A 27319-nucleotide genomic window follows, 5' to 3' on the forward strand; every position below is an offset into this window, starting at 1 on the left:
ACTACTCAAAATGACCCAAACTGACCCAAAACCCACCTGCAGTGACTCCTTGGATCCCCTCATGTCTTCCCTGCCTGTGGAGAGATGAATTCCAGGACTGTGGCTGGGAAACAGCCCCGAAGCTGCAGCACAGCTCTCCCCCATCCCCAGCTGGGATTCGAGGGCACGGAGCTCGGATTTCTCTGAGCTGCTCGGTTTTTGAATCATTTATTTACAGCAAGGCAGTAAAGGGAATGTATAAAATAACATTTAAATAGGCAAAACACGGAGAGCATCATTAGGAAAGTGCAATAGAGCTCAGATTACCAATTATAATAAAGTAATAAAGCAATCTCTCAAGGAGCTTTATGTACATAATGCAGACAGGGAAGGGGGGAAAAAAGGAAAAAACTCCCAAGTTTTCAGAAATGAACCTGATTTGTTTTCTATTCTGGTGTTGTTCTTTAATTCATTTATTTTTGTCAGCTTGTCTGTCAGGAATCATCACCTTCCAGGGAAGCTAAAGACAGGAATGTCACAAATGCCAGGGATTCAGGGAAAGCAGCCTCTGCTCAAAAATCATCACACTCTCAGCACAGATGTTCCCTGTTCCAAAATTCACAGGTTCCCTCAACAGCTGAATTTTAATTTCACTTCTCTTTTACATTTCTGGGTCCATCCCAGCGGAGGGAAAAAGATCCAGCAGAAGAATGGGAATGCAGATCAATGTTTGCAAGATGCTGAGGTGAAATATCACATTGAAGGGTTGGACAGCAAGGACTCCCAGCCTTCAAAACAAATTCCCTTAAAAAAATAGGTCTATAAATTAATAAAATCAATTAATTTCAATTAATTAATTTAATTGAATAATGGCTCTGGTTGGATTTAAAAGGACACTGCTGGAAATTCTGAAAGCAGGGAAAGAATCCAAAACTGATTTGGGGATTGAAAGCAGAATCCCTGCTCAGGCTGAACTGTCCCCAGAGCTGAGCCACTGAAAGCTCCACTGAACTTCTCCCAGCGTTCATTCAATTGCTGTCAGTGCCCAGGGCAAGCAGAAATTCATCCAAAAGGGCAAAAACTCCCTTTCCAAATCTCACCTGGCAGCTGCAGAAGCACCTGGGAGGGCCCCGGGTGTGCAGGACACACCCAAGGCTTCAATTCCTGCAGGGAATGTCCCGAGGGATCCTCTCAGCTTGGAGCAAGTGGGGGATTTCTTTTCCTGTAGTTGGTGCTCTGTCAATTAATTAATTAATTCATTCATAATTCATTAACTCTGACAAGCAAAAATACCATCAAGGTACATCAACCTCTGCAAAAATTCATCCCCAAGGAAAATTTCCTTTGCCATCGTTTGTCCTCCAAACACTTCAGGCAATCACAACCCAACCACCCCAAGAAATCCGCCAGACAAAACTCATTTTCCTTTAAGCTTATTTAATGATATTTGAAACGCTTAAATTTTCTATTTCCCAGGTCCTGAAAACAGATTTCTTGTTTTTTTGGGTTTTTTTTTTTTTTTAAGTGACCAATATTTAATTCCAGAAACATACAACCCCATCAGCTAAGTCATAAAAGAGCTATTTTACAAACATACATCTGGATAATTAGAACAATAAAGTCTTTTTAGACATTCAAACATGATCAGTAAAAATACAGGATTATTAATAAAGATTTTTGTGTATTTTTTTTTTTTAAAGAATACTTCCAGATTTTTTTTTTCTTCTCTTTAAAGTAAATCTCTGTTAAGAGTACATGATTGTATGTTGTACAAAGAAAATAAAAATATTCTAGTATGAAGAGAGCTCCACAAGACTTAATTCAAAATAAAACAGCAGTGTTTTGGCTGCAGTATCCCTTTTGCAGTACATCTGCTTGTCAGTTGGCACCTTTGGGGAAGGGGAGGGAATCCAGGGATTTCTTTGGGGAACAGAGGGAGAAAATACCGGCTAACAGGAGCCTGGAATCTTCCAATAGCAGGGAGAGGGGAAATCAGAAAATCCAGGTTTTAGGAGAACACTGGATCAGGCCAAGTGCAGCCTGAGGGCTGAGCCAAACCCTCTGAGCTCCTGAGGTTTGCACTCCCCATCCTTCCCTCCTTCCCATCCCACCTCCCTGCAGAGCAGCTCAGGAATCTCCTACAGGAGAATTTCCATTCCAGAATTAATCCATCTCAGCTTTTGGCTTGTCCGTGAGCTGTGGGACAGCAGAGGGGAAATGACCTCTCAGGAGGAGATGTTGTTATACCCCATCCTTGTTCCCAAAATAAGAAATCCTTGCTCTTCTCTTTGGGGAAGGGGAAAACAAAATAAATTTTGGAAACAGTGGCTGGGACAAAAACCCCAGAGAACCGTTTGGATGAGGGAATGTCCAACCCATCACCAACCAGGGGCAAATGAAAATGCTTCCCTCCAGTGAAAATTTCACTTTAAAAGGGGAATCTTATGGCTTAAAGGAGGAAAAAACCATGGGAATCCTGAACAGTGCATTTGAGCTGCAGCTCCTCCCTCCCAGCCCGAGGTCTGTGGTGCAGCAATGTGCCAGGGAGGAAAAAGGAATTCCCTGCCCCTCCAGGTGAAGGGATCCCTGCCCCACCATCACTTCCCTGTGTGTGAGGATGATCCAGAGCTGGAAGCACAGCCAGGACCGAGCCCAGAGCGGGATTTACGGCGCCCATAAAACCGGGTTCAGACGAGCTGGGCCTCTCCAACATTCCTGAAACCTCTCTGCCCTGCCCTGCCCGCTGCTCCAGAGGCTCCTGTGCCACCCTCAGCCTGGCACTGAGTGGGGATTCTCCCCTCACCCATCCTGAGAGGTGACAGGGACGCAGCTGCCCCTCACCCCTGCGTTCCACCCCGGCAGAACGAAGGGATTTGGGGAAAAATCCACTCCAGCAGGCAAAAAGGTGAATTCACAAACACGCTGCACTCCCAGCTTTTCACTGCTGCCACAACCAGCAGAGAGGGAACTGTGGAACCAGGAACCACCACAGACCTCGGAATTCCGGCAACCTGGAGAGAACCACCGAGGATTTTGTGTTCAACCACGAGGACAGAGCAGGAAACAGCCAGGCCTCCACAAGCCTCACCTTGGCTGCTCTTCCAGCACATTCTTTTAAAGCCCGACTGAGCTCTCCCTGTTCTGGAGTCCAGGGATCAGTTCCTGTCAACCATGGAAGCCTCTGGGAAGCTTTTAGATCACCAAGGTCACAATAACTGCTCCTGTTTTTGGAGTGTGAGGGGGAAAAAGGGGTCCAACACCAGGTCTGGCTGTTGCCCAGTTCTCTTGCTGGCAGCACCCATGGCAGCATTCCAGCCTGGGGGTTTCTCAGAGGAAGTTTGGATGTTTGTAACCTGGGGAATTGCATGGCTGAGGTGAGGAGGGGAGAGCCCATCCATGAGGAATGAACTGCTGGGTTAATACTGACAATAATCCCACACAACAGGACAGGCCTTGGGACATCCCAAAAAAAAAAAGGGAGCTCCTGCCAGGCTGCAGGAGAAGGCTTTGGCTGGTGCTGGCAGTGGTGATGCTGTGCTGGTGGGAGATGGTGTTCCTAAAACAACAGGAATTCCTCCCTACCCTCCCAGGGCTCCTGGCTCCAACTGCCACATCAAAATCCCCTCTGCTCCCTCTGTTTTTACCCAAACTCATCCCTCACAGGATCCTGGGGGGGGGGGGGGAAGGAGAGCTGGGATTTTTTTCTGACGAGGGACAGAGGTGATTTCTTGCCAGCAGCTCAAGGGAAACCGTTTGGTTTAGAGGAGCAGGAGGATCCTGGTGCTGAGCAAAGGCAGACTGCTCTGACTACCCACGGGATGTGCAGGATGCTCAGTCTGGCTTCCCTAAAGAGCTTGAAACTCGGGAAGAGGCCGTGTTCCTCACACAGCTGCCAGGAGCAGCCCCACACAGTGACACTGGGGACAGCCTGGAGCACCCTGTGCCAAGCAGGGCCAGCTCAGGGCAGAGGCACAGCTCAGGCTGCCCCGTGTTACCCTGGGACAGCCTAATTCCCACCCTGTCCCCATCCTGGTAGGAATTCCAGCAGCAAACCCCACCAGGACGGGCCTAAGGAAGCGCTGAAGAGCTGGTTCAGCCTTCTGGGTTTGCAAATCTCCGTTTGGGTGAGAACACATTGGCACAAATGATTGGAAAAAAAAAAAAAAATTAAACAGAAACCAACCCCAAACCCCACCCCAAAAAAACCAACCCCAAACCCCACCCCAAGCCCTCACCAAGACATACTTTCAGGTACTAAAACTTACTGGCCCTAGAATCAGCAGTACCTGTGGCTAACTCCAATGGCAGCCCTTTTTCATTCAGTAGTGAAGCAGGGGCAGAGCTGCCCCACATCTTTGAAACACTTCTGGGTTTGCATTTTTTTCTTTTTTTTCTTTTTTTTTTCCTTTTTTTTTTTTTTTTTTTGATCCAGAGAAGAGTTACAAAAGTGCTGCAGGTCCAAGTATTTTTATCACTTTACAAAGGAGACAATGATCAAAGCCAACAAAGTCAAGAAAAAAAAAATAATTAGAACCTCTTTCTCCTCTCCCAGCAAAGGAATGGGAAAGGGGAAAAGGGGAATTTACCCATCTCAAGTGCCTGGCTGTTTAGTGCATGGAAAATTCCTGTTCCACACGTGGTGACATGAGCAATTCCCATGCAGCTGGTTGGATACAGACAAATTCCAGCCACAAATTCCATCCTAACACCTTCATGAGTAGCTCTTGGCAGTTTGAGTGCCAGCAGGGAGTGCAGAGTCCAGTCCAGTGAGGAAACTCCTGCACACAGGTCCCCCCCGTCCCCTCACCAGGCAGGGTTGGCCACATGCAGGGGGCCAGAACTGTCACTACCCAAAAATAGAACAAAAAAAAAGGCAGATTAAAAAAATTAAAATGTGCTTTTGATACACGGAATGAAGTCAAATAAATACATTGATTTTTTTTTTTCTTTTAAATGTCTAAATACACTTTTTTTTATATCCTACACCCAAAGCTCTGTACATTTGGTTTGGTTTTTTTTTTTCTGTTCTGAAAAAAAAAAAAAAAAAAGAATTTCTGGTAGCAAGGAGAGGAGCAGAATAGAACAGACTCCCTCACTGACGAGATAGTGCAGATGCCCCACAGGAAAAGCACCCCATGCCCACTTTGCTAGAGAATGGTTCCTGTTTGGATGCTCCAAACCCTCATCCCAGAGTCCACAGGGGAGACAGCGGGTGCTGTGTCCCGATTCTCTTCATCCAGTCTTCAGCCACTCCTGGAAACACGACTAGCTTTTGTCTGAAGGAGGGAAAAAGGGGGGGGGGGGGAAAAGGGAAAAAAGGTGGTGAGAGAGAGGGACACACTGGGGAATGAGCACGTGGCATTTCTGACCGCTCCTACGGCAGAGAGCTGCTCAGTGAGAGCCTTCACACCCACTTCACCTCCAAACCTTTGGCAGGAGTTCAGCAACTCCATCTGGAGGGTGCCCGAGGCCAATGTGAAGGGCCCCAGAGCCATCCCAGGGAAGGCAGAGCCAGGCTCAGCATTCCACACTGCAGGAATCTCCCTGTGGGAATTCCCATCACTCTGGCCTTGCCTGGAGGAGAAGCTGCACGCCCTGGGACGAAGGTCTGGGGGGAGGCAGCTGGAACAGAACCTTCCCAGAGGAGGAACAAGCTCAGCTGAGCCTCCAGGGATGGAGCCGACCTTTCCTGCAAGCAGCACTGCCAGAGCTGCTCAAGGAGGTGAAACCTTCTTTGAGTGTGTGAGAAAGGCAAAATTGGACCTCAAACGCTCGACTTTGTGCTCTGAGTTTGGTTCTGGGGCTCGGGGAGTCCCAGCTGCTCCTACCTGAGGGCTCTCCTGTGGAGGCTGAGCCAGCCAGCCCCTGGCGTCGCAGAATGCCGTAGTCCTCCTCCACCTCCTGCAAAACAACAACAACCCCAAAACTCAGCTGGCTCTCGATCTACCAAGCAGACAAAGAGGGCTTCAAATAGGAGAAGTTTCACTACTGCAAACACTGAGTACCCCCCTCAACTCCTTTATTTAACCTTTATCTGCATGCAGTACTCTGATTTCAGTGAAATTGAAGGCTGGCTACTGAACGTTTCACACATCAAACCTTCTACAGTTATTCTGTAAAGAGAATCCCTCTCTCATGCAAAAATAATCTGGAATATATTGAGCCTGAAAACCTCGTTATTGCTCTGATATCCTCAGTGCAACTCAGCACCTTCACGTGACACCAGGAGCAGCAGCACAGAAGAGATTTTACAGAATTACCAAAGCTGGAAAAGACCTTTGAGATCTTTGAGTCCAGCCTATGCCCTAAGACAACCTTGTCACCTTGCCACATCCAGACTTTCCTTAAACACCTCCCGGGATGGGAACTCCAACCCTCCCTGGGGAGCCCCTCCCACCCCTCTGTGATGAACTTCTCCTTAATGTCCAACCTAAATCTTTATGTCAGGAATCCACATTGCTCAGTGTCTTGTTCACAACTCCACCTCTGCAGGCTTGTGCTGTCCCTCAGAAATTTCTTCAGATCAAAATCAAAGCCATAATGAGCCCTCCAGCTCCAGCAGAACTATTGGCCTGTCGTGATCCACAACTCAATGCACACAAAACAGCAAAAAAGCAAAAGATTCTGCTTTTAAAGGCTTCCAGAAGTAAGAGCCAGAGATAAAGAGAAATGCAGCAGTGTTCCTGCCCATCAAAACTGTCTTAAAGCTTCTTTTTCTGACCCAAAACTTAATGGGTATGGCAATGGTCGAACGCTCAGGTGGCCATCAAACAGTCCACGTGCAGCAATAATCCTAATTAATAATAACAACTGATGAAAGGCAGCGCACCTTTAGCTTCTCCAGGGCATCCTCGATGTTCTGGATGTACTGCATGAGCTGCACACGGGTCTCCAGAGGGAGCTGAGGGCTGCCCAGGAAGGGGCAGGGCTCCTCCAGCCCTGCCCAGCGCGAGCCCAGCAGCTCCTCGGGGAACGGGGAGCTGCCCCCGTCCGACTGGGTGTCCCTTGGGGACAGGGGCTGCTGCTGCTGCTGGGCACTGTCCAGGGAGGGCCGGCCGTGGGAGGTGCACTGCAGGACCAGGGCTGACACCTCCTCGTCCGTGGAGCTCTCCTGCACTGTTCCATATCCATCAAGGATCAAATAATTTCCTGCGGAGACAAAGGGGTTTGAGTCAAGAGTCCTCGAGAAGCTTCAGGGCTGGAGGGAGTTTTGAGCAGATTTGAAGAGACAGAAGTGGGGATGTCCCACAGCCCATCTCCTGAGACATTTTAAACTGCCCTGAGAAAACTGGTTTGGGAAAACTCCAAAGATCAGTGACTGCATCAGACCACACTGGGTTCTGAGCTGGTTCAGAGATCAGGGCTGGTTTTTACACTGTACATTACAAACAGCCCATAATGAGACGGACAGGACTTGGACTCAATGATCCTTCTGGCTCCTCTCCACCTCAGGATATTCTGTGAGCTCACCACCCCCGTTCCTGCTTGCCCAAAATCTCTGTTTGTCTGATAATGGCTGAAAATCCTGCTCTTGCACTAACTAACCTGACAAATCCAGCTGCTGATTTCCAAACTCCACTCCCCAGCCCTGGCACTGAGGATGCTTTTAGATGGGTGAGGTTTAAAATAGAGCTTGCTGATATGCTAAAAGATAAAAGTAATTACAGGCAGAAAATGGTTTCACAACCTGCACCCAGCAATAGGAATCTATTTAATGAATTTCTCTCCAGCAAAGGCAGCACAGGGGACTCAGAATTGACTAAAAACAGATCAATCTCATTTTGATGTCCCCGTAGAGTTAAAAAAGTAAACAGTGGAAGAGGTGACAAATAAATTAGATGCTTCAAGTTGTTGGCTCAGTTTTAATAATTTAAAATGTCTCAGTGAGAAAAATTATTTGCAATATGGAGTTGGAAAGTAGCATTGGGGCAGTCACAAATTGGCTTATCCACGTGGATATAATCCAATTTTTAAATAAAAGCGTATTTACGGATAAGAGACTTCTGTGTGACTGTGAGTGTTGAATCCACCTGACAGCAGCTGCTTCTACTACCGAATGCACACGAGATAAACCTCAGCTTCTGTGCTGAGTTTGGTGTGCTCAGATAGCTGTCAGATAGTCCATGTGCAGCAATAATAATACAAATAATAAAATAATGAGCTTTTAGGAGGTTCAGAGTGGGGTAGGATCACAGGAGCCTATTACAGAGTTTCTCTTCTAAAGTTTGATCAGGAAAAGGGCCTTAAAAAGTGCTTTGCCTCCAAGGAAAACCTTTTCCCTACAGGTCCCTATAGGCAGTAGAGAGACAAAGTGGTCCAGGACGGCCACAATCAAGGGCTTGGCTTGTGCCTGGTGCCTCTGCAATTCCAGCCTGTCACAGAGTGCCACCCCCAGCATTTCAGCTTCTCCTCCATCACATACAGAATTTATCAGTCCGTGTTTGCACAGGGCTAAAATGACTTATCAAGGTTGAGAGCTGGGAGTTGACTGTCCTATCCCAGCTAAGCCAGAGATGAAGTGCTAAATCTGGACCTGGCCAGGCCATCACCCCCTGAGCGAGTGCCCCAGGCTCACCTGAGATCCGAATTTGCACCTCCTCGTCCTCCTTCCTGTCCAGCAGCTCGCTCTCCGCGGGGTTCTCGTCGCTGTGGGCTTCCCGAGCATCGAAGAAATGCTCCCCGCTCTCCTCGGCCCCCAGCCCCTCCAGCTCCGAGCCAGAGCCCTCCAGGTTCATGCTGTCCATGGGCAAACTGCCCCTGGCACCGGGCTCTGTGCCCGCCAGCTGCATGGCATCCCCTGAGGCCGGGCACTCAGCTGCAGTCCGGGGGCCGTGCCCAGCCGCGGGCTCTCGAGTTCTGGGAAGGGTTCTGTCCGCTCCAGGCTGCTGGAATCTGCTGTCAGAGGGCTGCAGATCATTCCCACTCTCTGTCTGGGCTTCCTGGGACACGGTCCTGAACCTGGGCAAGCGTTGTCTGTCCTCCAGGGTCCCCTTCTCAGCCAGGCCGAGCTGCTGCACCAAGAGCTGCCTCAGCAACCCCACTGCAAGGACAGGCAACGTTCAGGCAAAAACCCCGTAATGAGATGGACAGGACTTGGACTCAATGATCCTTCTGGCTCCTCTCCACCTCAGGATACTTTGTGAGGTCACCACCCCGCTTCCTGCTTGCCCAAAATCTCTGTTTCTATGCTAATGGCTGAAAATCCTGCACTTGCACTCATGGCACCTGACAAATCCAGCTGCGAGGACAGGAGACGTTCAGGCAGCGCTCACAGAGCACAAAAGGGATAAAAGCAGACACAAAGGTGTCACCCTCTCACAGAGGTGCCACTCCTCTCCTTGCTCTTGGTTGGAAAAACAGGGATAAAAATAAATCTGTCAAGGGCTCCAGCCTCACTGCCCTGTTTTACCTTACAATACGTCAGGACAAGTTGCATCTCCTTGGAGAAAAACAAAGAAATTGTCTCCAGAAATTACCCTGAGTGCCTGGGTTTTACCCTGCAAAGGAGTTCACAGCTGAGGCTGTAGCAGGGGATTCCCACCTCAAGGAAATTGGGAATATTCCACTCAGGTTTGAAATGACAGAGAAAAAAAAACCCAGAAAAAATTGAAGAAACATTTTCCCTAAAATTTGATGCAAATTTATGCCTGGTTGAACTTCAACCCACATTCCTTTAGTTCCCAAATTATCCCAACCAAACACTTCATAACAGGGACATATTGTTCCAAACAAAAACGTGCTGCTGTCAAGAGCCTCAGATTGTTCATCCTCACCAGAAAGTGCTCTTGCAACACCCAAAAAAAGCTGTGATGTCACACAGCAGAACTGTCACTCAGCTCAGGCTCCTGTCACAGTGTGAGGGAGCCACTGCTGCTGTTGGGGAGCTGCTCTTTTAACTCTCAACACTCGGGAGATGCTGTACGGTCACTAAAACTGTCCTTACATGCCCCAAACTAAGATTATTTTAGCCCCAGTCTCTTAAAACAAGTACCAAGAATATTGGTACAACATTCAGATCTAGAAAAGAACTTTAAATCCTCTAAGCAGGAGAATAAATGGATTTAAAGATCCAAGATAACTCTGAGACTGCAGAGAACTGTCATTGCTTGGACAGAGAGATGGAAGAGGCAACTGGGGCCAAGGATGTGAGAGCTCTGCATTTCGGTCAAAGCAAATATTCCACAGACTCTTCCCTCCAAGCACAGCTGAGGGACTCCGTGTCCCTTCCAGAGTTGCCAAGAGGAGATCAGTGGATTAATGAATTCATTCAAATTTTAGGAAGTTCTATTTAGGAGGTGCACTGCCAGAGCTGATCCAGCAGGTTGCAGAGCCCTGCATTCCTCCTCTGAAAGGAGAGCAGAGAAGGGATTAAAAACCTCCAAACCAATTTCAAACAATGATCTGTCCATCAGGAAAACTTCTCAACACACACAAGCGTTGATCTCATTAGACCCAACCACCTCCCAAGTGCTCAGAAAATCTGAGCCTGGGCTTTGGATATGGGTGAGCTTAATGATTTGCAGGATTTTACAAAAAAAAAAAAAAAAAAAAAAAAAAAAAGGAAAATTGTATTCTGCAACACAAGCAACCTCTCCTTTCTGCTCCAGTGCTACGGAAATAAGTGCAGGGCTGAGTGCCTCATCTTTAAAAACTGCTGACCAGCCATGGCCCTGGACACTAAGTTCTGCAATATAATTTTGCCATCAAAGCACTCCACGGGCAGTAAAAATTCATTATCACCCTCATTTGATACATAAAACCCCAGGAAAACAAGGAGATGCCCAAATCCCACGGAAGGGCAGTGTGTGAATTCAGCATTCCTGGCTGTCAGCTCCATTCAGCACAGGGGCAATGGATAATTCATGCACAGGGGCAATGGATAATTCATGCAAACGGGCTGTTTTAACAACTTCCACCTCCCTATCCCACCCCCCTGGGCACTGCCCATGGGTACTCACAGTTCCTCAGAGCATCCCGTGCCCACTGCCCCTCTGGCACCGAGGCTGAGCTGGTGGCTGTGTGTTCATAGCAGGCAGAGGAGTCTTTCAGTGCCAGCTCTGCCTGCTGCACCTTCTCAAACTGTCCCTCGGCCCCCAGCAGCCCTTCCACCTTGGCCTTTTCAGACATGATGGGTGAAGAAGACTGAGGGTTCAGTATTAAGGGAGACTCCAGGCCCAAATCTTTATCTAGAGGACAGAAAACATTAATTCAGGTGAAACAACGATGATAAAACTGCAGAAAATTCGACTCTTGAAACCACTAAAATTCTTGAGCGTGGCTTTGGTAGAAAGCCAATTCTTTCCAGGGTTAAAAAAGACTCTCCCAGCAGTTTATAAATCAGAAGGAAACAGTAAAAGGTGCATTTCCCAGAGATTCAGCATCACTTCTCTGAATGACTTGTAAAGAAATCATCCCTTCCCAGAAAAATCTCAAAGCTGCCCTAGGATCCCCAAGCCCCCGGGAACATGGCTGGGCACATCTGCACTCCGTGGAGCAAATCTCCTGATCCCATTTCCCTGAATCCCTGCTTTACCTGGACTCTGCAGGCTGCTGGCAGGAATGTCATGCTGCTCTTTGAGCTTCTGCTGCTCCTCTTCTTCACGCTCCTCTCTGCAGGGAGGGGAGAACAAACACATTGTTTCAGTCACGTTGATCCGCAGGAGGATCCCTGCCTTGCAGGGCAGTTTTTGAGCAGGAAAAGGGGTGCTGGAGACAGAAAAATCAGCTTTTCTTCTTCCTGAAGCTTTGACTTACTCGCCAGGGCCTGACTGAGGCAATGGGATCACTCTTCTGCTGCTCCCCATCTTCACAGTTCCTGCCATCTGAGCTATAAGGTCCTGCCAGCTGCAGCAGAAACAGCAAATAAAACCATGCAGCAAGTGAAGCAGAATGAGCATTTCTCCATTTAATCCTCTTAAACCTAGTTCATATTATTACTAGGGGTTTTTTTTTTTTAAGTTCTGTTACATTCAGTCCCTCCAGGAACACCCTGCAATCACCACGGCATAAAGCTCAGCTCACCTGGATGCTCCTCAGATAGACAGGACCTTATCACTTGTCAGATCAACCACTTATTTTAAATATAAATACATACAAAAGCATTGTTTCACACATTACTGGGGTATAAAACATGCAACAATAGCCATGTATCCCATAAACAAATCTATCCCTGCTTATACTTCAGGAGAAAAGAGTTTCTCCCAAAGACAAAGCTTTTAGCCATGGAATCCAATTTCTGCAGCGGGGTGTTTATGATGCCAGAATGTAAATCTGCAAAGATCTCTGGTGCTGCATGAAGATGCAGGATTATTTCTGTGTCTGATCTGGCAGTCAGGCACAAAAAACCAGGATTTTAAGGGTAAACAAAGCATTCTGGAGGTCAGAAAAGGGTCTGGAGTGAGCCAGTTGGGAGGGATCTACCCTCGGATGCTTCCTACAGAGACCACCAGGTCTGCAGCTGAGTTTGGAGAAGGAACTCAGGGAGTTCATGGGGTGAAGGCCTCCCAGGTACAACAGACAGAGCAGCAGCTGGAACTGAACCCAGTACTTACACATTCTTCTCTGAGACAGTCTGTGCCACCAGCTCGTAGATGTGAGCCCCCTTCTCTGACATGGAGATGACGAAGAAAGCTTTGTTATCTGCACCAACACAGGGAAGGGAGGATTTAAAGAGGTGCCAGGTCCCACACAGCTTCCCAAAAACTCCTAGAACAAGCCATAACCCCAGCCCAAAGCAAGGAAACAGTCCATGAGAGAACCCTCCAACACCAACACAGAAACACAGACCTTGCCCTAGCAAAGAAATTTGCCCTCAAAGGAAAAAGCCCATCTCAAACCATTTTGAAAAAGCTTCATTTCTCCTCTTTTCCCTTCTAATAATTTCCAGAGTGCTCTTCCTCTAACACAATCAGAGTACTTTCATTTAGAAGTCTATTTAAAACTCAAGCAATGCCTATTACTGATGCAAAGAAGTTAAACAGCTCATCCATACTAAGCATGATGTTGGACAACCAAGAATTAAGCCTACGCAGTTTTCCATGTTCTACTCTGAAAATCTACACAAAAATCATCTTCCTCAACTGAGCTAATCTTTATTTTTGGCTTCTCCTTGTGCTTTCTCAGTGGGCTGCACTGACCTGTGGCCACCTGGCGAACCAGCACAGTGTTGAGTTTGATGATGGGGCTGAAGGTGTGTTTGCTGTCAGCTGTGGACGCCAGGATCTTGCTGTGGCACTTCAGCACCAGTTTGTCATCTTGCTTCTGCAGCAGCACCAGGATGTCCTCCAGCAGCAGAGTGTACAGATCTGCCCAGGGAGCAGAGGAGCCCAGAATGAGTTAAGAGATGCTATCAGAAAGCAGAAAGCTGCATTTCTGATTACTCATGCAGAGGCAGCAATCAGTGCTCTGCCACTCCAAGCAAAGCTTGCAAATCTTCCTCGTGAAAACTCCAACAGAAAGCTACAGACGGAATTGGATCAGCTCATGACTGACTGCTGTGTCCCTGCATGGCCCTAATGATACTCCAGCACATTTCAGAATTGACAAGAGTAATTTAATCAGCTTGGAGGAGCACACAGGCATTATCAGAGGTGGCAGTACGAAGAGTAATGGGGAGCTGCTGCAGAGCTTTTCCCTCCTCTCCTCCCCAGCAAACTCACCCAGAGCCAGGGGAGCGAGGGAATGGCCCAGACTCACCGATGGTTTTGTCACGATTCACCTTCCAAGTCAGGGGCCCTTCATGGAGCATTTTCCTCTTTGTTAGATCCAGGTTCTGCCACCAGGGGAAAGGAAAAAAAAGAAATTTCTATGGAAGCAAGTCATGATAAAACACAGGAATGCCAGAGGACTCCAGTCTGGAGAGAAGCAGCTAAACCCAGGCTGGGAAAAGAAACACGGAGCAGGGAACCCAAAATCATGTGAGAGATGCTGGTTATCGCTGCTCCTCTTCCACTGCTCTTTTCCACAGGCCAAGTGTCACAGGGTGGAGAATTCTCCCACCAAATCAACCTCCTGGGGCATTAGGATGTCATCCATTTCCCAGGAGGAGTTTTTCCAATACCCCACATCCAGCTCCAGCATTACAACTGGTTAATGCTTCAGCTCTCCATTTGCAAGTCAAGTGTGCCTACAAATGATTTACAAATCATCCCAACGATCTGACGGGATTTGTAATGTCAATGGATTCTTCAGGCACTTCAGTGCTTGTGACATTTAGATCTGCAGGCAAGCAGAAGTGACAATTTTCACAATTCCTCCCTTCCAAGTCTCAGAGTCTATAATCAATGACAGCGAGATTTCAGAGCTGCCAGGAAGTTCTTCCTTCCCCTCACTGAACGCTTGCAAGTTTATTTGGAGAAGGATACACGACACAGTTTTACAGAAAAGATTTGGTTTTTTTTGATTCACAGGGACTTTGAGGAAGATGGGGAAGCAAGCAGCAGGTAACCAGCTTCCAACAAAACTGCAGGGGTTTACAGGAGCCATGAAACAGAATATTTTTAATGCTGGACTTCAGGCTTTGTTTGGCTGCATGGATCTCCCACATTTTTGTACAAGCTCTCTCCTTTTACCTCAGGGCTCTCCAACGCCTGCCCAGTTCCAACAGCATCACTAAGACATGCACTCACACGAGATAAATATCCACAATAATCTCATTATCCATCAGGTATCTCTTCTGTGATACAGTGCTTGAGATTGCAGGCCATAAAGATCAGACAAGCTTCATCAGCACCATTATGTGCAGAACTGGGCTGTTATAGCCACAGAAATCTTCAGGAAGGTGGTAAAACTCACATTTCTGAGACTAACTGTTTTCATTTTCATACAGAAATATTTACCTCCAAAGACCACTTGCTTGTGCATCAGAAGAAGCACAAAGTGAGTGACAGGGCTGCAAACAGAATTTACTCAGGGATCGTTTTAACGCTCTCAACTCACCCTGAACTCATCCATCATGGGGTCCTCTGACTGCTTCAAGTAGGACAGGTCGAGTCGCCGCTGATAATCCTCCAAATGCTGCAGGAAATGCAAGGAAATGGTCACTGGGAGCAGCAAAACTCCCCAGAGTGGAGGTTTCTTGCTGTCCCCAGCCCTGGGTGTTCACTGTGCCCCTCACACCTGCTTGTTCTCGGACTCTTTGACAGCCTGGTTCACGTGGTTGAGGATCTGGCGACAGTGATCTGCTGCTTTCTTAACTTTCTCCTTCTCCTCAGGCAGCTCTGCAAGAATAAAACAAAGTGTGACGGTGCTTCCCAGCACAGGTTTGAACAGTCAGCCCTCCAGTGCAGTTTGCTGGCCTCAGACTGGACAAAGAGGAGTTAAACTCACAGAGAAGTCTATCAACAAAAGCACTGCAAAAGTGGTAAAAATAAGATTTGTGACAGGAGAGAATTCATCGTGACCTGCAGATCATTACATCTAATACAACTGTTACTCTTTCTTTTTTAGGGCCATGTGACAACTATTCACAATCATCTGAGAAACCTAAAATCCTTACTAAAAGTACAGGCCCAGGTGCACCCATCAATTCTCACTAGCACCAGCAGCCACACTGAGAATTCAGTTAACAGGAACATAAACCAGTACATCAAAGATAATGGAGTATCACATGCTTTCCTAATTAGGATTAGAGGGAACTTGTAGCTGCAGTCTATTTTTATGAGTAATGAAATTACACTGCAGAAGGTATCAGATAGTAAAGCTGGAGAGGTATTTTGTGCTATTATTTATCACATTTTTACCTGCTGTGCTGGAAGTATCTTTCAGTGTAACACATCCTAATTAAATCCCACCCTCTGCAAGAGCACGAGGACGTTCTGTGCCGCTTTACAGGTTTGACAGATTCACTTATTTCACACTGAATTTCCTTTTTATTTTACTAAGGAGGAAGAAACACTGGATTTGCCTTTTTATTAGTATTTTTTTACACCTCCTGTGCAGAAGGCAGCAGTGAAGTCGCAATGAAAACAGAAACAGACACAAAACTGAAGTGTTAGTCAACACATTTACGAAGAAAACCTACTAGAGGTGGGTGCCCAAACCCCAGTGGAAAGGCTTTACCTGTGTATTTAGCAATGTTATCCAGCAGAAGGGGGTATTTAGTCAACCTCTGCATCTCCGTGGGGATGATATCCTTCAGCTGCAGCCGCCGGCACAGGGGATTGCTCTCAGCATCCTAAATTTCAACAGCACAATATCTGCATTTGTCATTTTTATTAAGGCCATAATTACCTGAATGCACAACATCTATTCATCACTTAAACATCTATTACTTCACTTTCCAGTAATTAAATACAAGACAAGAGATGCCAAGATCTATCACCCAGACAACACATCCCCTCTCCATCTGCAATTACCCGCAGGAAAAGCTCATCACAAAGGCAGTGCCTTCCTTCCCTCATTACTCCCCATGGGCATGGGCCCATCCCCAATCAATCTCAGTCAGCAGCAGCCAGGAACACATCAGTTTGGGCTTTCACACCGCAGCAAAACACGGGACATTCGTCAAGGTAATCTCCCCTTGTACCAGCAGAGCTCCTCCCAGCCGGTGCTAATGGAGATAATGTTCTCTTGCGAACGCCACATGGACCCAAACCCCGCTCCTGGCAGGCAGAGCAGGTGTGCATCATCTGTCTCCTGCCCCTGGCACGCAGCAAAGGGCACTCTGAGCACTCTGCCCCACACAACTTGGCATCCTTGACCTCGAGGGAGGTGGCATCTCCTGCCTGGGACACTGCGTGCTGCCTTGCATTCCATCAGGGGACACTGTGCTCCCCAAGCCGAAGGCTCCTCCCTCCAGGAACCATAAGGAGAGATAAATACAGTGCTGGAAATGATCCCGAGCTGAAGGCAACGTTAGGCATGATGTCATTAATTAATGCCATTAATTATCAGAACTTTGCCAGGAGGATTCATTGGGCTGTGCTGGCTCCCAGCCACACCCTGGGGCAACTCAAAGCCTGGTGGAGAACTCAAAGCCCTGTGGAAAAAACTCAAAGAGCCTGGTGGAGAAAAGTCAGAGCCCTGTGGGAAACTCACCTGCACGAAGGTCTGGAAGCGTGAATCCTTCTTCTGGCGGGACTTGATGACCTCGAGAGCGAAGGGCTGGTTGCTGCAGAAGGTGGCAGTGGCAAGTTTCAGCTTCTCCTCTGCTGCTCCACTAAACTGTGCCAGAAAGCCAAAAAAGCCAAGTTTAGACAGGCTGGAGTTCAGCACATGCCACCCTCGGCAGGCAGAGCCACACGGGACCGGGCTCACCAGGGAAGAAATGAATTATTGACAAAAATGAGGAGTAATTTCTGCCATGGTTTATGGCTTTGTCTTCCCAGAGGAGCCCTTTACACCTCAAACGCCACAGTTCTCCTCAATCCAGCCCTCCCACATTAAAGAATCCCAGATTGGTTTGGGTTGGAAGGGATTTTAAAGCCCATCCAGTCCCACTCCATCATGGGCAGGGACACCTTCCACTATTCCAGGCTGCTCCAACCTGTCCTTGAACACTTCCAGGGCTGGGGCAGCCAAATCTTTCCATAAAGATCTCAAAAGTGAAGCCTGCACCAGCACTATAAAACCTGAATTTATCAATTCTAAGATTAGAAATCAGTATTTTTAACCATCTTTTAACTGCACCGCAGCCAACACCAGGCTCACATTTCAGTGTTACCGAAACAAATTGTGCCACTCCGTTTCTCAAAATCCCACTCTCACCTTTATGTCTCCAAAAGTGCCTTTCTATTCTACCCACACATCCCAAGGAAATTATTCCTGTACCTTAAATGACTCTTATCTCCAGTCAGAAGAAAATCCTCGGAGTTTTTCCTGCTTTCCCTTCCACCCTCATCCTCCAGCTCTGTTTTGGCTCCACAGAAATGACAACTCTCAGCCTTTCAGTTCCCATTAGCTGGGAATTACCTTCTCCAGCCTCTGGCTCTGTTGGTCATTCTAGGAAATATTCTTTTCAAATATAGGAAATATTAAAAGAATTTTACCCAGGAGAGCAAATCTTCCCCGATTTGGCCAATGACAGAAGTTTCGTTCCTTTTCCGGACAGCTTTCATCTGATCGTTCAGTGCAACTTAAAAATAAGGAAGAGAAAGTAAATTTTAATTAATAGTGGTCAAATTGCTGGCTTGATTTTCAGCATTTAACATAAAAGCTATTCTAGGAGAAGATTAGATTTGAAATTATTTTAATTAGCTAATAAACAATATCCTGCAACTTAATAAATCTAGAATATCTAATGAAGTGTTACGTATCTCCTTTGCTCTTCTGTCTCACCTGTCTTCAAGTGACCCCTAAGAACCATTCCCAGCTTATCTTTTCTGAGGCTCAATATCACTTTTGTACAAACAGGGATAATGTGGAACACAACTGCAGCCATAAACCCACACAACTGATTATCCAGTGGCTGGAATTCCTACTGTGAGCAGTCCTTTCCCTAAACAATGAGGAAGGGCCACTCTTCAGAAACAAAAAGGCATCAATCTCTATAAATCTGTTTTCATGGTCTCTTCAAGAACAGTTGTACCATCTCAAATGCTGGCCCATAAGGCTCTTTTATCAAGCATGATCAACACAGATAAGGAAAAGGAGCACTGGACACGATTCCTGATCAAAATATCTTTGCAAATCAGAATTGGAACAAGTGTGAGCAAAAGCAGGCCCAGGGTACTGTCCTTAAGAATTTCTGCTTTATCTCAAGCATTGGGCGCTTGAAGCAAAGGGATCCTCGTGTTCCAGGGTCCCTTTGCTTCAATTTTGCAGCCACTGGAACCCAGAATTCCAGAGTCCAGCTGCTCCTACCATGCAGCCCAAGGATATCCTCCAGGTTGGAGAAGATTTTCCGCTTGTCACTGGAGCTGAGGATGCCCTCCCTGGTGACCCTCTGGTAGAAGACGTTGTGCAGGACCTTCAGCGTGCGTACGTGGGCTCGCTCCGTGTAGAACAGCTCTGGGGAGACAGGAGAGCAGGATTGCAGCTGTGGAGCCAGGAAGGAGTTTAGAGCAAGTCCCCCCAGCAGCACTTCCCTCCCTGGCCCGTATTCCAGGCTCTGCTGTAATTCCTCGTTTGAACTGTTTGTAAAATTCCATCGTTTACCCCAAACCGACAGTGAGCTCTGAGCAGCTCACAAACCCACAGAGAGGCTTCTGCAGGACCTGTAACTAAAATCTTCTGAAGTTTGGGAGTAGCATTTCCATCACCTGTGTTCCAAAAAAGCCAAGCTTTTCCTGCTTTCTTTTACAGAACATATTAAAAATTGGCCTTTCAGTGCCTTCATAGGTTTAATAACCAGGGACTGGATCAATCTCACCTCAGGTTATTTCCCAGTAACAAGCACAACTTTCACACCTAAGAACTCTTCAAATCAAAAGTTCTACAATTCTCCAGCCCCTACTTTAAACAAATCAGGGCAGGAAGACTTAATTGTAAATTTTAAGAACTTCAAAGCTCCAGGGGAAGGTTTCAACTTTGAGCTTGGCCAGGTAGGAAAGAGCCTCCATCTCACCATTTATCACTTCTTGACGCTTGATTTCGTAGGGTTTGAGCCCCATCAGCACCTCCCTGCTCACAAGCTGCTGCCAGTTGGGAGGATCCATGTCCATGTCGAAGTCATAGAGCTCGTCCTCACTCTGCACATCTGCAAAGCCAACACTGTCCATCCTGATGGGAGGAGGAAAAATGTGAGATAATTCCCATTTCAGGCAGAAGCTGAGTACATAACTCAGCACCATGAGTACACTGTCCCTGCCAGCTGGAGGCTGTTTGATGCCTGAACCTCTGGGCACGTTCCCTAATTTTGCCCTTTACAGACTGGCTGCCTGTTCTGACAGTGTTTTCATCACCTTCCATCAAGGTGACAGATCCATGACAGATCAAATCATTTGCAGTCAAATATCAAGTCAGTGAAAAGGGCAGGTTACAGTTTCTTGCCTCTGTCTATCTGCCAACAGCAACAGACAGGTTTAAAAGGAAAATAGGGCTATCTCTACTTCCTAACCTAACTCCCATCCATTCACATCAGTGGATACAGCAATCATTCCACTTCACTCACAGATCAAAGGGGTTTTTTTGCATATGACTCACCCCACCTGCCCTATAAATGGCTGCCAGTGTCTGATTTCATGTGTTCTTAAAGAAAAAAGATCATGCAGACAACTGTGCTGGCTCAGAACAATGAGCACTGCTGCATTCTGCTTCATGACCTCTTGAAATCCAAACAAATTCAGCGAAGTTCAAACATTTCTAAGCATACTCACTTGCGGAAAGGCTTTGGTGTTCCCATGTCAACCATCCTGCAAGGAAGGAAAGAAACCATTAGGGAAGCTTGTGCCTGAATTTCTCCCTGCTCACACACTCAGCATGACTTCACAACGGTGGTCTGAGCTCCAAACCAGAGTATTTTGTCCCCTCTCCTGAGAGTTTTCTATCACAGCCCAAAGTTCCCTAATTCTCCCAACAACATTTAACACAAGTGGCATCACTGCAATTTTATGTACTAAATTTCAACAGCCACAGTCACACTGACACAGGAGTCGGACTACAATGATCTTTTCCAAGCCATTCCAAGATTTGCTGACTCTCTCTCTCGGCTCCCTCAAGCACTCCGAGTTACCTCTCTGATTCTCCCTCCTCCTCCTGCAGGTTTTCCAAAGGAGACGGGAACTCGAAGGTGTTGTTGGGTGTGCGGGGAGTGCCATCCATGGAGTCACCGGCAGGTGGGGCTTCCCCAGGCTGCTTCAAACCTGCGTGCCAAATAAACGGGAAAGGTGAGGAACCAAACTGGAGGACATTAGAGAATTCCCAGCCTCTCCAGAGCCTCTTGATTCCAGCTTCATTTCAGCTCAGAGCTGGAGGAACCCAATGCCCAGGCTGGGAAGAAGAGCCTCAGTAACAAAAGCTTCCAGGTGACACAGGCTGGCACCTGAGGTGGGGTTTTTCCTGTTGGATGATCCAATGCCACAGGGGCAGAACCCACTAACAACCATTTCTGCTCACGGTAAGACTCCCTAATTGAGGAAAGCTGACCAAGGTGAGGAAGAGCAGCTCTCATGACATCAAAGCATTTCCTCATTTGCCCAGCTTTGTTGCATGGGTGCTCTGCACATCCTGTTCCCAGCACAACCTTTAATCATTCTGCATTCCACCCTACCTGTGTCACTGTCCTTGCTGCCCTCCGGAGAGGCAAAGGGCCCCACTGCCAGCGGGGACATGGGGTTGGCAGGGGGGTAGGGAGCATCGGTGCCATCGCTGGAGGAGCCACTCTGGCGCAGCTTGCTGGCCTCTGGGGGCTCTGGGCTCACAGAAGAGGCTGTGGGCGAGTGCTTGGGGTGCCTGGGCTTCTGCATCTCCATGGCCCTGCCAACTGAACGAAAACGATCATCACACTGCTGAACCGACCTCTGCCTGCTCCCAGTGGTGAGAGAAGCAGCATTTCAGGACCAAAACTGGTTTGTGCATCTTTAAAACCGTATTTTAAGAACAATAATTTTACTGGGTCTTCCTGGCATGAATTTTTAAAGGCAGCAGGGACTCTCTGTGGCTGCCAGGGCACGCGAGTTTCCTGGGCTGACATACTTGCACTGCTGTCGTGTCGGCTCGGTCTCCTTGGGGGGCCCAGAATGTTGGGGAAGCCTCTCCTCTTTCCTTTCTCCTCTCCTTCTTTCTCCTTCTTGATGCTTTGCTGCAGGGAAAGAAAAGCAAACTCATCACTCACTGCTTCAAATCCAGATGTTTACTGAGGTTTTAATTAAATTCTTTAAAGCTGCAGAAGAGAGAGGACACAAACCTACCAAAGGGTTTCACACTGTTTCACCTCCTCACAGTTAGTGCAGAACTGCTTGAAACTCTCTTAATATTTCAAAGGAAGCTGAAATGCTGATGGAAATAAGTAGCTACTGTGACCAGATACACCCCCATGCTGTGGGAGACAAGGGATCACACCCACAGAGATGAAGTTTTGGTGGAAAATTTCGTTATGCAACAGGAAAAGTGGGGGTGGCAGGGAGAAGAGCTCTCCTGCATCGCAAACCAGGAGGGTATGAGCAAGTTTCTCCAGAAGAAAACTGAAGTAAACAAGGCAACAGCTTTCATGAGACCCTCATGTGGTTCAAGCTTGTGTTCTATGAAACATTCCCCACTCCAAGTTAAAAAAACAAGGTGAATTCAGGGGCAAAGGAAATAATTCTATTTATTTCTAATTCACGTGTCTGCCAAACGGATGCAGAACCCAATCTCAGCTCTTAGGTTTGCTGTGCAGCTCAGTAATCCCAGAACCTCTTGAAACAGTGGAAAATCACAGCCATTTTTAACTTTTTCCTGCTAAATTGGGGTTTGAATTGCACACAAATCCTCTGTGGCCACGCCAGCAGTACCTTGATCTTCGGCAGGAAACCAATCCGGCCACGCTTCTGCTCCAGGTTCCGAGGCTCTTTGACTTTGACTCCCAGGTGTTTCATGTAGGTGAGGATCACATACTGCATTGTGGAGCTGCCAAATGCATAAAAAACAGTGAGGTTAAAGAGAAGTATGTTGGGAAAATACATTTAGTCAGTAAAATTAAGTGCCAAGGTTCTATTGCAAAGTTAATTTTTAAATTGAAGTCAGTTACGAAATGAACCAAAATAAACTCTCACAGATAATGGGAAGGCTCAGCCAACATCAGAATTTATCCTTTTGTAAATTATGGAGTAAATAAAGATGGAATTTATGGGTGGGGAGACCCTGGCATAGGCTGTCCTATCCCTGGAAGTGTCCAAGGCCAGGCTGGACGGGGCTTGGAGCAACCTGGGACAGTGGAAGGTGCCCTGCCATGGCAAGGGGTGGAATTAAATCATCTTTAAGATCCTTTCCAACCCAAATCATTCCATGATAAAAGGCACAGAAGCCTAGGAGGTGAAAACACAATTTTGAGAATTACACAGAAGGTCCTAAAATTCTACACTGAAACCACATTTGATGTCCCATTCTAGTTGAGTTATAGTAAAAATAAGCAGCAGTAAAAGGTTACTGCACAGAGTGGAGGAAAAGCTGCTCAGATAAAAACTGAGCAGGACAAGGCAGAAACAGAAAATAAATGTTGGAGCAGACTGAAGCCAACACAAAACAAAAATAAACACGAACTCTCAGTGACAGCAATTTTTAAAATGTGAAACACAGACAACAAACATCAGCAAAGGAGAGGCTGATGCTCTGAATTCCAGTGATTTATGCCAGGGGATTTAGGAGGTGAGTGTTGGAGGTACAGCCAGGAGAGGGCTGTCGTGTTCTATCAGCACAGCACACCAGCACTGGCACAGCCCAAGCTCCCCCAGCTTCCATTACCTCTTGTCTTCTTCCAGAGGCTGAGATGACATCCTAAAAACAAGAAAGCGTTTTAAAATGAAACTCAAAACCCAATTACCACTCGGTCCCATCCACCCAGAGCACCAGCAGTTGTGTTCCACAAGTGTCCTTTAGAATGTTCAGCAGTCCCAGCAGGGGAAAAAAATAAAATCAAAAATCAAAACGGAAGGTTCAGGTGCGGAAATTGGATTCAGCCCACACGAAACGACAAAATGGGCTGTGAAGCTGGGGTTTCTACAGGAGAAGGGCTCTGATCTAATAATGCACAAGCTGACAATGGCAGCACTCCCTGCACTATTGAACAGCAGCCTCCTGGACAAAACAGACTTCACTTCCCTCCTGGCTTAGTCCTGGCTGTCATTATCCCAACAAACACTCAGGGGCAGAAATACAAACACAGGGACGCCAAATTCCACCCCCCAATTCCTTTATCCTGCTCTTCCCAGGTCTGAGGCAGCACCTTTATTATTCCTTTTTTCCCCCCACCATTCCCTTTGCTGTCACTCACAGGACTTCCTCGATCTTGGCAATGATCTGCTCTGCACAGCTCCTCTCCTTCTCCACGGCGTTGCGGTCCCGCAGCCGCTCCGCGTCCAGCCTGGTCAGCTCCCCCTCGGCCAGGGTCAGCCCCATGCTGCGTTTCTGCCTGGAAAAGGGCACAGGAAGCATCCCTTGGAGCTGGGTATTGCCCTGGGATAGGGAGCAGCAGCCTTGTGGCACTCAGGGTGTCCCACAGGTTTCATTACGAAAATGGGGAAGTCACGGAAGGGCTTTCGGGATGTTTAAAGCATCTGCGTGAATGGAGAGATTTTTTTAGGGATGAAGTAGTTCATTGTTGAGCTTGGCACAGAGCTCTTAGGACTCCACATGGAAAAGCAAATTAATTATCAAATTCTACTCCATGCCCGTGACAACTCTGTAAAGGGGATTATTGCCTGCCCAAAGGGGAGACGGAAGGAAAACAGGGAAAGGAAAAAAAAAAATATAAGCTGATTATGAACACAATCAGTAAGAGAGATTTATATAACACCTAAGAAAACATACTCTGACATTTCCTCACACAGCTGCAAGGAATGAAGAATCCAAGCTCTAGGACTGCAATTAATGACTTGATTTAAAGATTGGTCACAGGTGACCTGGAGGTCCTTTCCTGGTACATTCCTATCCAACCCAAGAGGAATTATTGTGTCCCTCAGGTTTCCCTGTGCTGGACATGCTGACTGAAATCAAACTTGAATTAAAAGGAAACTCCACAGAGAGCTGTTGGTACCTGAAATCCTCCAGGTTCCTCTGAACCTCTGGACAGACTTTGTCCTGCATGGTTTGGATGAACTGGCGGTGGAGCTCCTCAGGGAGCAGTTCTGGCCGTCTCCTGTCTGTGAGGCACAAAATTCACCAATTATTCCTCTAACAACAGTCCCCACCTTCAATAAAGCCATTTCTCTGAATTAACCCACCCTTTGCCTTTCACTCCCACAAACACAGCACCCTACCTAATTCCAAGGAGATTTCATCTGGAACTGGGACTTTCAGGTTCTGCAAAAGGAAAGAAAGGCTGGGAGAACCAACAGAGCAAAGAGCACCCAATGAAACACACAGATCACACACTGAATTCCCTCAAAAGCCAAAATCCTCCAATCTGAGCACCTGCTGGTTTGAAAAGGGGAGACTCCCATGAATAGATTGTAATTCACAGGGATTATTTCATCTGAACATGTGGTCTATAAACCTCTGCTACAGTTTCTGGGAGTTTAATTCATGACAGCAAAGAATTTTCTCAGCTTTCCAACAGACTGATAAAATTTCCCAATCCTTAGAACAGCCACATCAATACCCACAGCAATTATTAACTAAAAAGCAATGCAGAAGAGCCAGAACTTGCTTACCTGCCACTAAATTATTTCTGCTATCAACAACAAATCCCCTGGGATTTATTTTGTTACCAGGCATCTGAGGCCATTCATTTTCCTGGTAACATTTCAACAAAAATACTTCAAACTTTTATTACGTTGTTAAATTTTATGAAGTTATTTCTTAAGTATTATTCCAATTGTTATTTTTAAAACGATCTATTTTGGAGGGCTTTAACCCCCTTAGTTTTTCGCAGTTCAGGTTGAGTGGAGAAAGGTCAAAGTCAACTTGCTGGACATGTGTGAAAATGAGGAAAACAAGTGGAACCTACTGCAGCTCTGTCCAGGAAAAACTGGTAAAACTCCAGGAAAACACGCCGGGTCTCTTTGGAGTTGGTCTGTTTGTACAGGTCTGTGTAAAGGTAGCACAGCTGTGGGGAACAGGAGGGCAAGAAATTAGGTGAAAACCATGAAAACTCCAAGTTTTCTTTCCAATAGTTCAAGGAATTCAGCAGTGCTGGGTTGAAACCTTTCCTGGCTCCTCAGGGAGGTGCCCTGGCAATGGTGGGAGAGGGAAGGGGCTGGAAAAGAGGCACAGAGAGGTCAGCCCTTCCCTGTAGACAATTCCACACCTGAAGGTGGAATGAGAGGCTTTCAAGAGATAAGTAATTATTTGTAAGCAGCCAAATGTAGAAGAGACAATTCTTTTTGTGCTTCTCCATTTATCTGAGGAGATAAATGAGGATTTATCACCCTCAGGCCTGCACAGGGTCTGCACTTCCCTCCTTGCCAAGTCATGGCACTGAGAGCTACACAAGATCTGGTGAAGATTCCCAAATGTGAGCCAGCGAAACAATTCCAGAGCTTCTCACCAGGGCTGCAGGATCAAACTGGGACACCACGTGGTGCAGGAGAACAGCCAGGTGAGCTGGGCGGGATTTCAGGAGCTCGATGTTCTGGAAGCAGCTGCACTGCCCATTGATCTGCAGGGATACACAAGAATTACATCTGAATTATTGAGGAACAAGAGAAAGGACAGCTAAAATAGTTCAGAGTAAGTATGCCAAAGCCCACACTGCCATGACAATAATTCAGGATTTAACAGAGACTGAAGAAAATTAAATAAGGCTTATTAATTTCTAGAAAGCTTGAAGTTAGGAGAAGGACGAGGAATAACACAGACTCAAAGATGGATATAAACTCCCCAAATGTTTTTATTTGGCAGGATCAGCAATAAGAGGAATCCCACTCCCTAATTCTTATTTCACCATACAAGAAGTGCTCAGCACAAACAAGGCAGTTTAGGAACAGGGGCACAGAATTCTGGTTGGTGGGGAGAAAAGGCTGGAAGTCATTCCCACCTGCTCCTGCTCCGTGTCAAAATCATCATCCTCTGCTCCAATGATCTGAGTGCCCACTCGGGACAAGGGGCTTCCAACACTGGACTGGGAGTCCTGGGGAAGAGAAGGCAGGAGAGCACAATGCTGCGATTGTCCTTCCCAGGAAAACTTCGAGATATTCTCATCATTTTAATCTTTCAAGAACGCCACGGAAACCCACACGCCCCCACTCAACCTTGGTTCCCTTTCCCAAAAGCTTCTCCCAGGATCCAAACACTCCCAAACACCAGATCAGGTGGTTCAAGAGCAGCTGCATCACCTGCAGCCAGGAGCACACCAAGCACGTGGCACGTGGCAAATGCCATCTCTGCACAGATGGGGAAATGTGGCTCTAGGAGGACAAGCAGAGGAGGGGAACGAGAATTCAGGAATCATCCCAAGGATGATGATGTGTTCAGACAGGTCTGCACTTCCTGCTGCGTTCCACTTGCAGCCCTGCTGGGAATGCCAGCCTCCAAATGGCCGAATATCCTAAAAAAAGGCTGGACTCAAGGAATAAAACACGTGCAACTGCTCTGCTTATTCCAGGCCCAGCTGTTTTACTGCTGATGAGGTATTTCTTGCCTCTAAATGGTCCTGCTCTTAAGCTCCATAAACATTTACTCAGCTAATTAACTTTCCCTGCACCACTTTAATTGCATTTTATCTTCTAAAGCAAAGTTCAGGCATGCTCCATTTAGAAAGTGGGGGAAAGCAGCAAGATTTTAATGGGTCCATTAGAGGAGATGTTGTTGTGACACTTGATGTTCT

General features: G+C 46.9%; 1 protein-coding gene across 2 annotated transcripts in view; it reads right to left on the reverse strand.

Moving 5' to 3' along the window:
* Window positions 1-1399: 1399 nt before the first annotated feature.
* Window positions 1400-27319, reverse strand: part of ARHGEF12 (Rho guanine nucleotide exchange factor 12) — a 69897-nt gene continuing 43977 nt past the window's right edge. For both annotated transcript variants that reach the window (XM_048328623.1, XM_048328622.1), the window contains 29 exons: window positions 26531-26623; window positions 26042-26152; window positions 25502-25600; window positions 24813-24855; window positions 24590-24695; window positions 23828-23965; window positions 23299-23331; window positions 22350-22464; window positions 21553-21658; window positions 21128-21340; window positions 20591-20720; window positions 20235-20270; window positions 19484-19638; window positions 18781-18927; window positions 17967-18052; window positions 17017-17142; window positions 16039-16153; window positions 15097-15197; window positions 14917-14994; window positions 13675-13750; window positions 13116-13283; window positions 12531-12618; window positions 11734-11823; window positions 11513-11589; window positions 10938-11165; window positions 8555-9019; window positions 6809-7128; window positions 5808-5880; window positions 1400-5255 (listed from right to left, as the gene is read on the reverse strand). In XM_048328623.1, the coding sequence (XP_048184580.1) occupies window positions 5245-5255; window positions 5808-5880; window positions 6809-7128; window positions 8555-9019; window positions 10938-11165; window positions 11513-11589; window positions 11734-11823; window positions 12531-12618; window positions 13116-13283; window positions 13675-13750; window positions 14917-14994; window positions 15097-15197; window positions 16039-16153; window positions 17017-17142; window positions 17967-18052; window positions 18781-18927; window positions 19484-19638; window positions 20235-20270; window positions 20591-20720; window positions 21128-21340; window positions 21553-21658; window positions 22350-22464; window positions 23299-23331; window positions 23828-23965; window positions 24590-24695; window positions 24813-24855; window positions 25502-25600; window positions 26042-26152; window positions 26531-26623 (3627 nt within the window). In that variant the 3' untranslated portion in view covers window positions 1400-5244. The remainder of the gene's footprint in view (window positions 5256-5807; window positions 5881-6808; window positions 7129-8554; window positions 9020-10937; window positions 11166-11512; window positions 11590-11733; window positions 11824-12530; window positions 12619-13115; window positions 13284-13674; window positions 13751-14916; window positions 14995-15096; window positions 15198-16038; window positions 16154-17016; window positions 17143-17966; window positions 18053-18780; window positions 18928-19483; window positions 19639-20234; window positions 20271-20590; window positions 20721-21127; window positions 21341-21552; window positions 21659-22349; window positions 22465-23298; window positions 23332-23827; window positions 23966-24589; window positions 24696-24812; window positions 24856-25501; window positions 25601-26041; window positions 26153-26530; window positions 26624-27319) is intronic.

This window comes from Corvus hawaiiensis, chromosome 25 (assembly GCF_020740725.1).
Source record: "Corvus hawaiiensis isolate bCorHaw1 chromosome 25, bCorHaw1.pri.cur, whole genome shotgun sequence".
Taxonomy (NCBI): domain Eukaryota; kingdom Metazoa; phylum Chordata; class Aves; order Passeriformes; family Corvidae; genus Corvus; species Corvus hawaiiensis.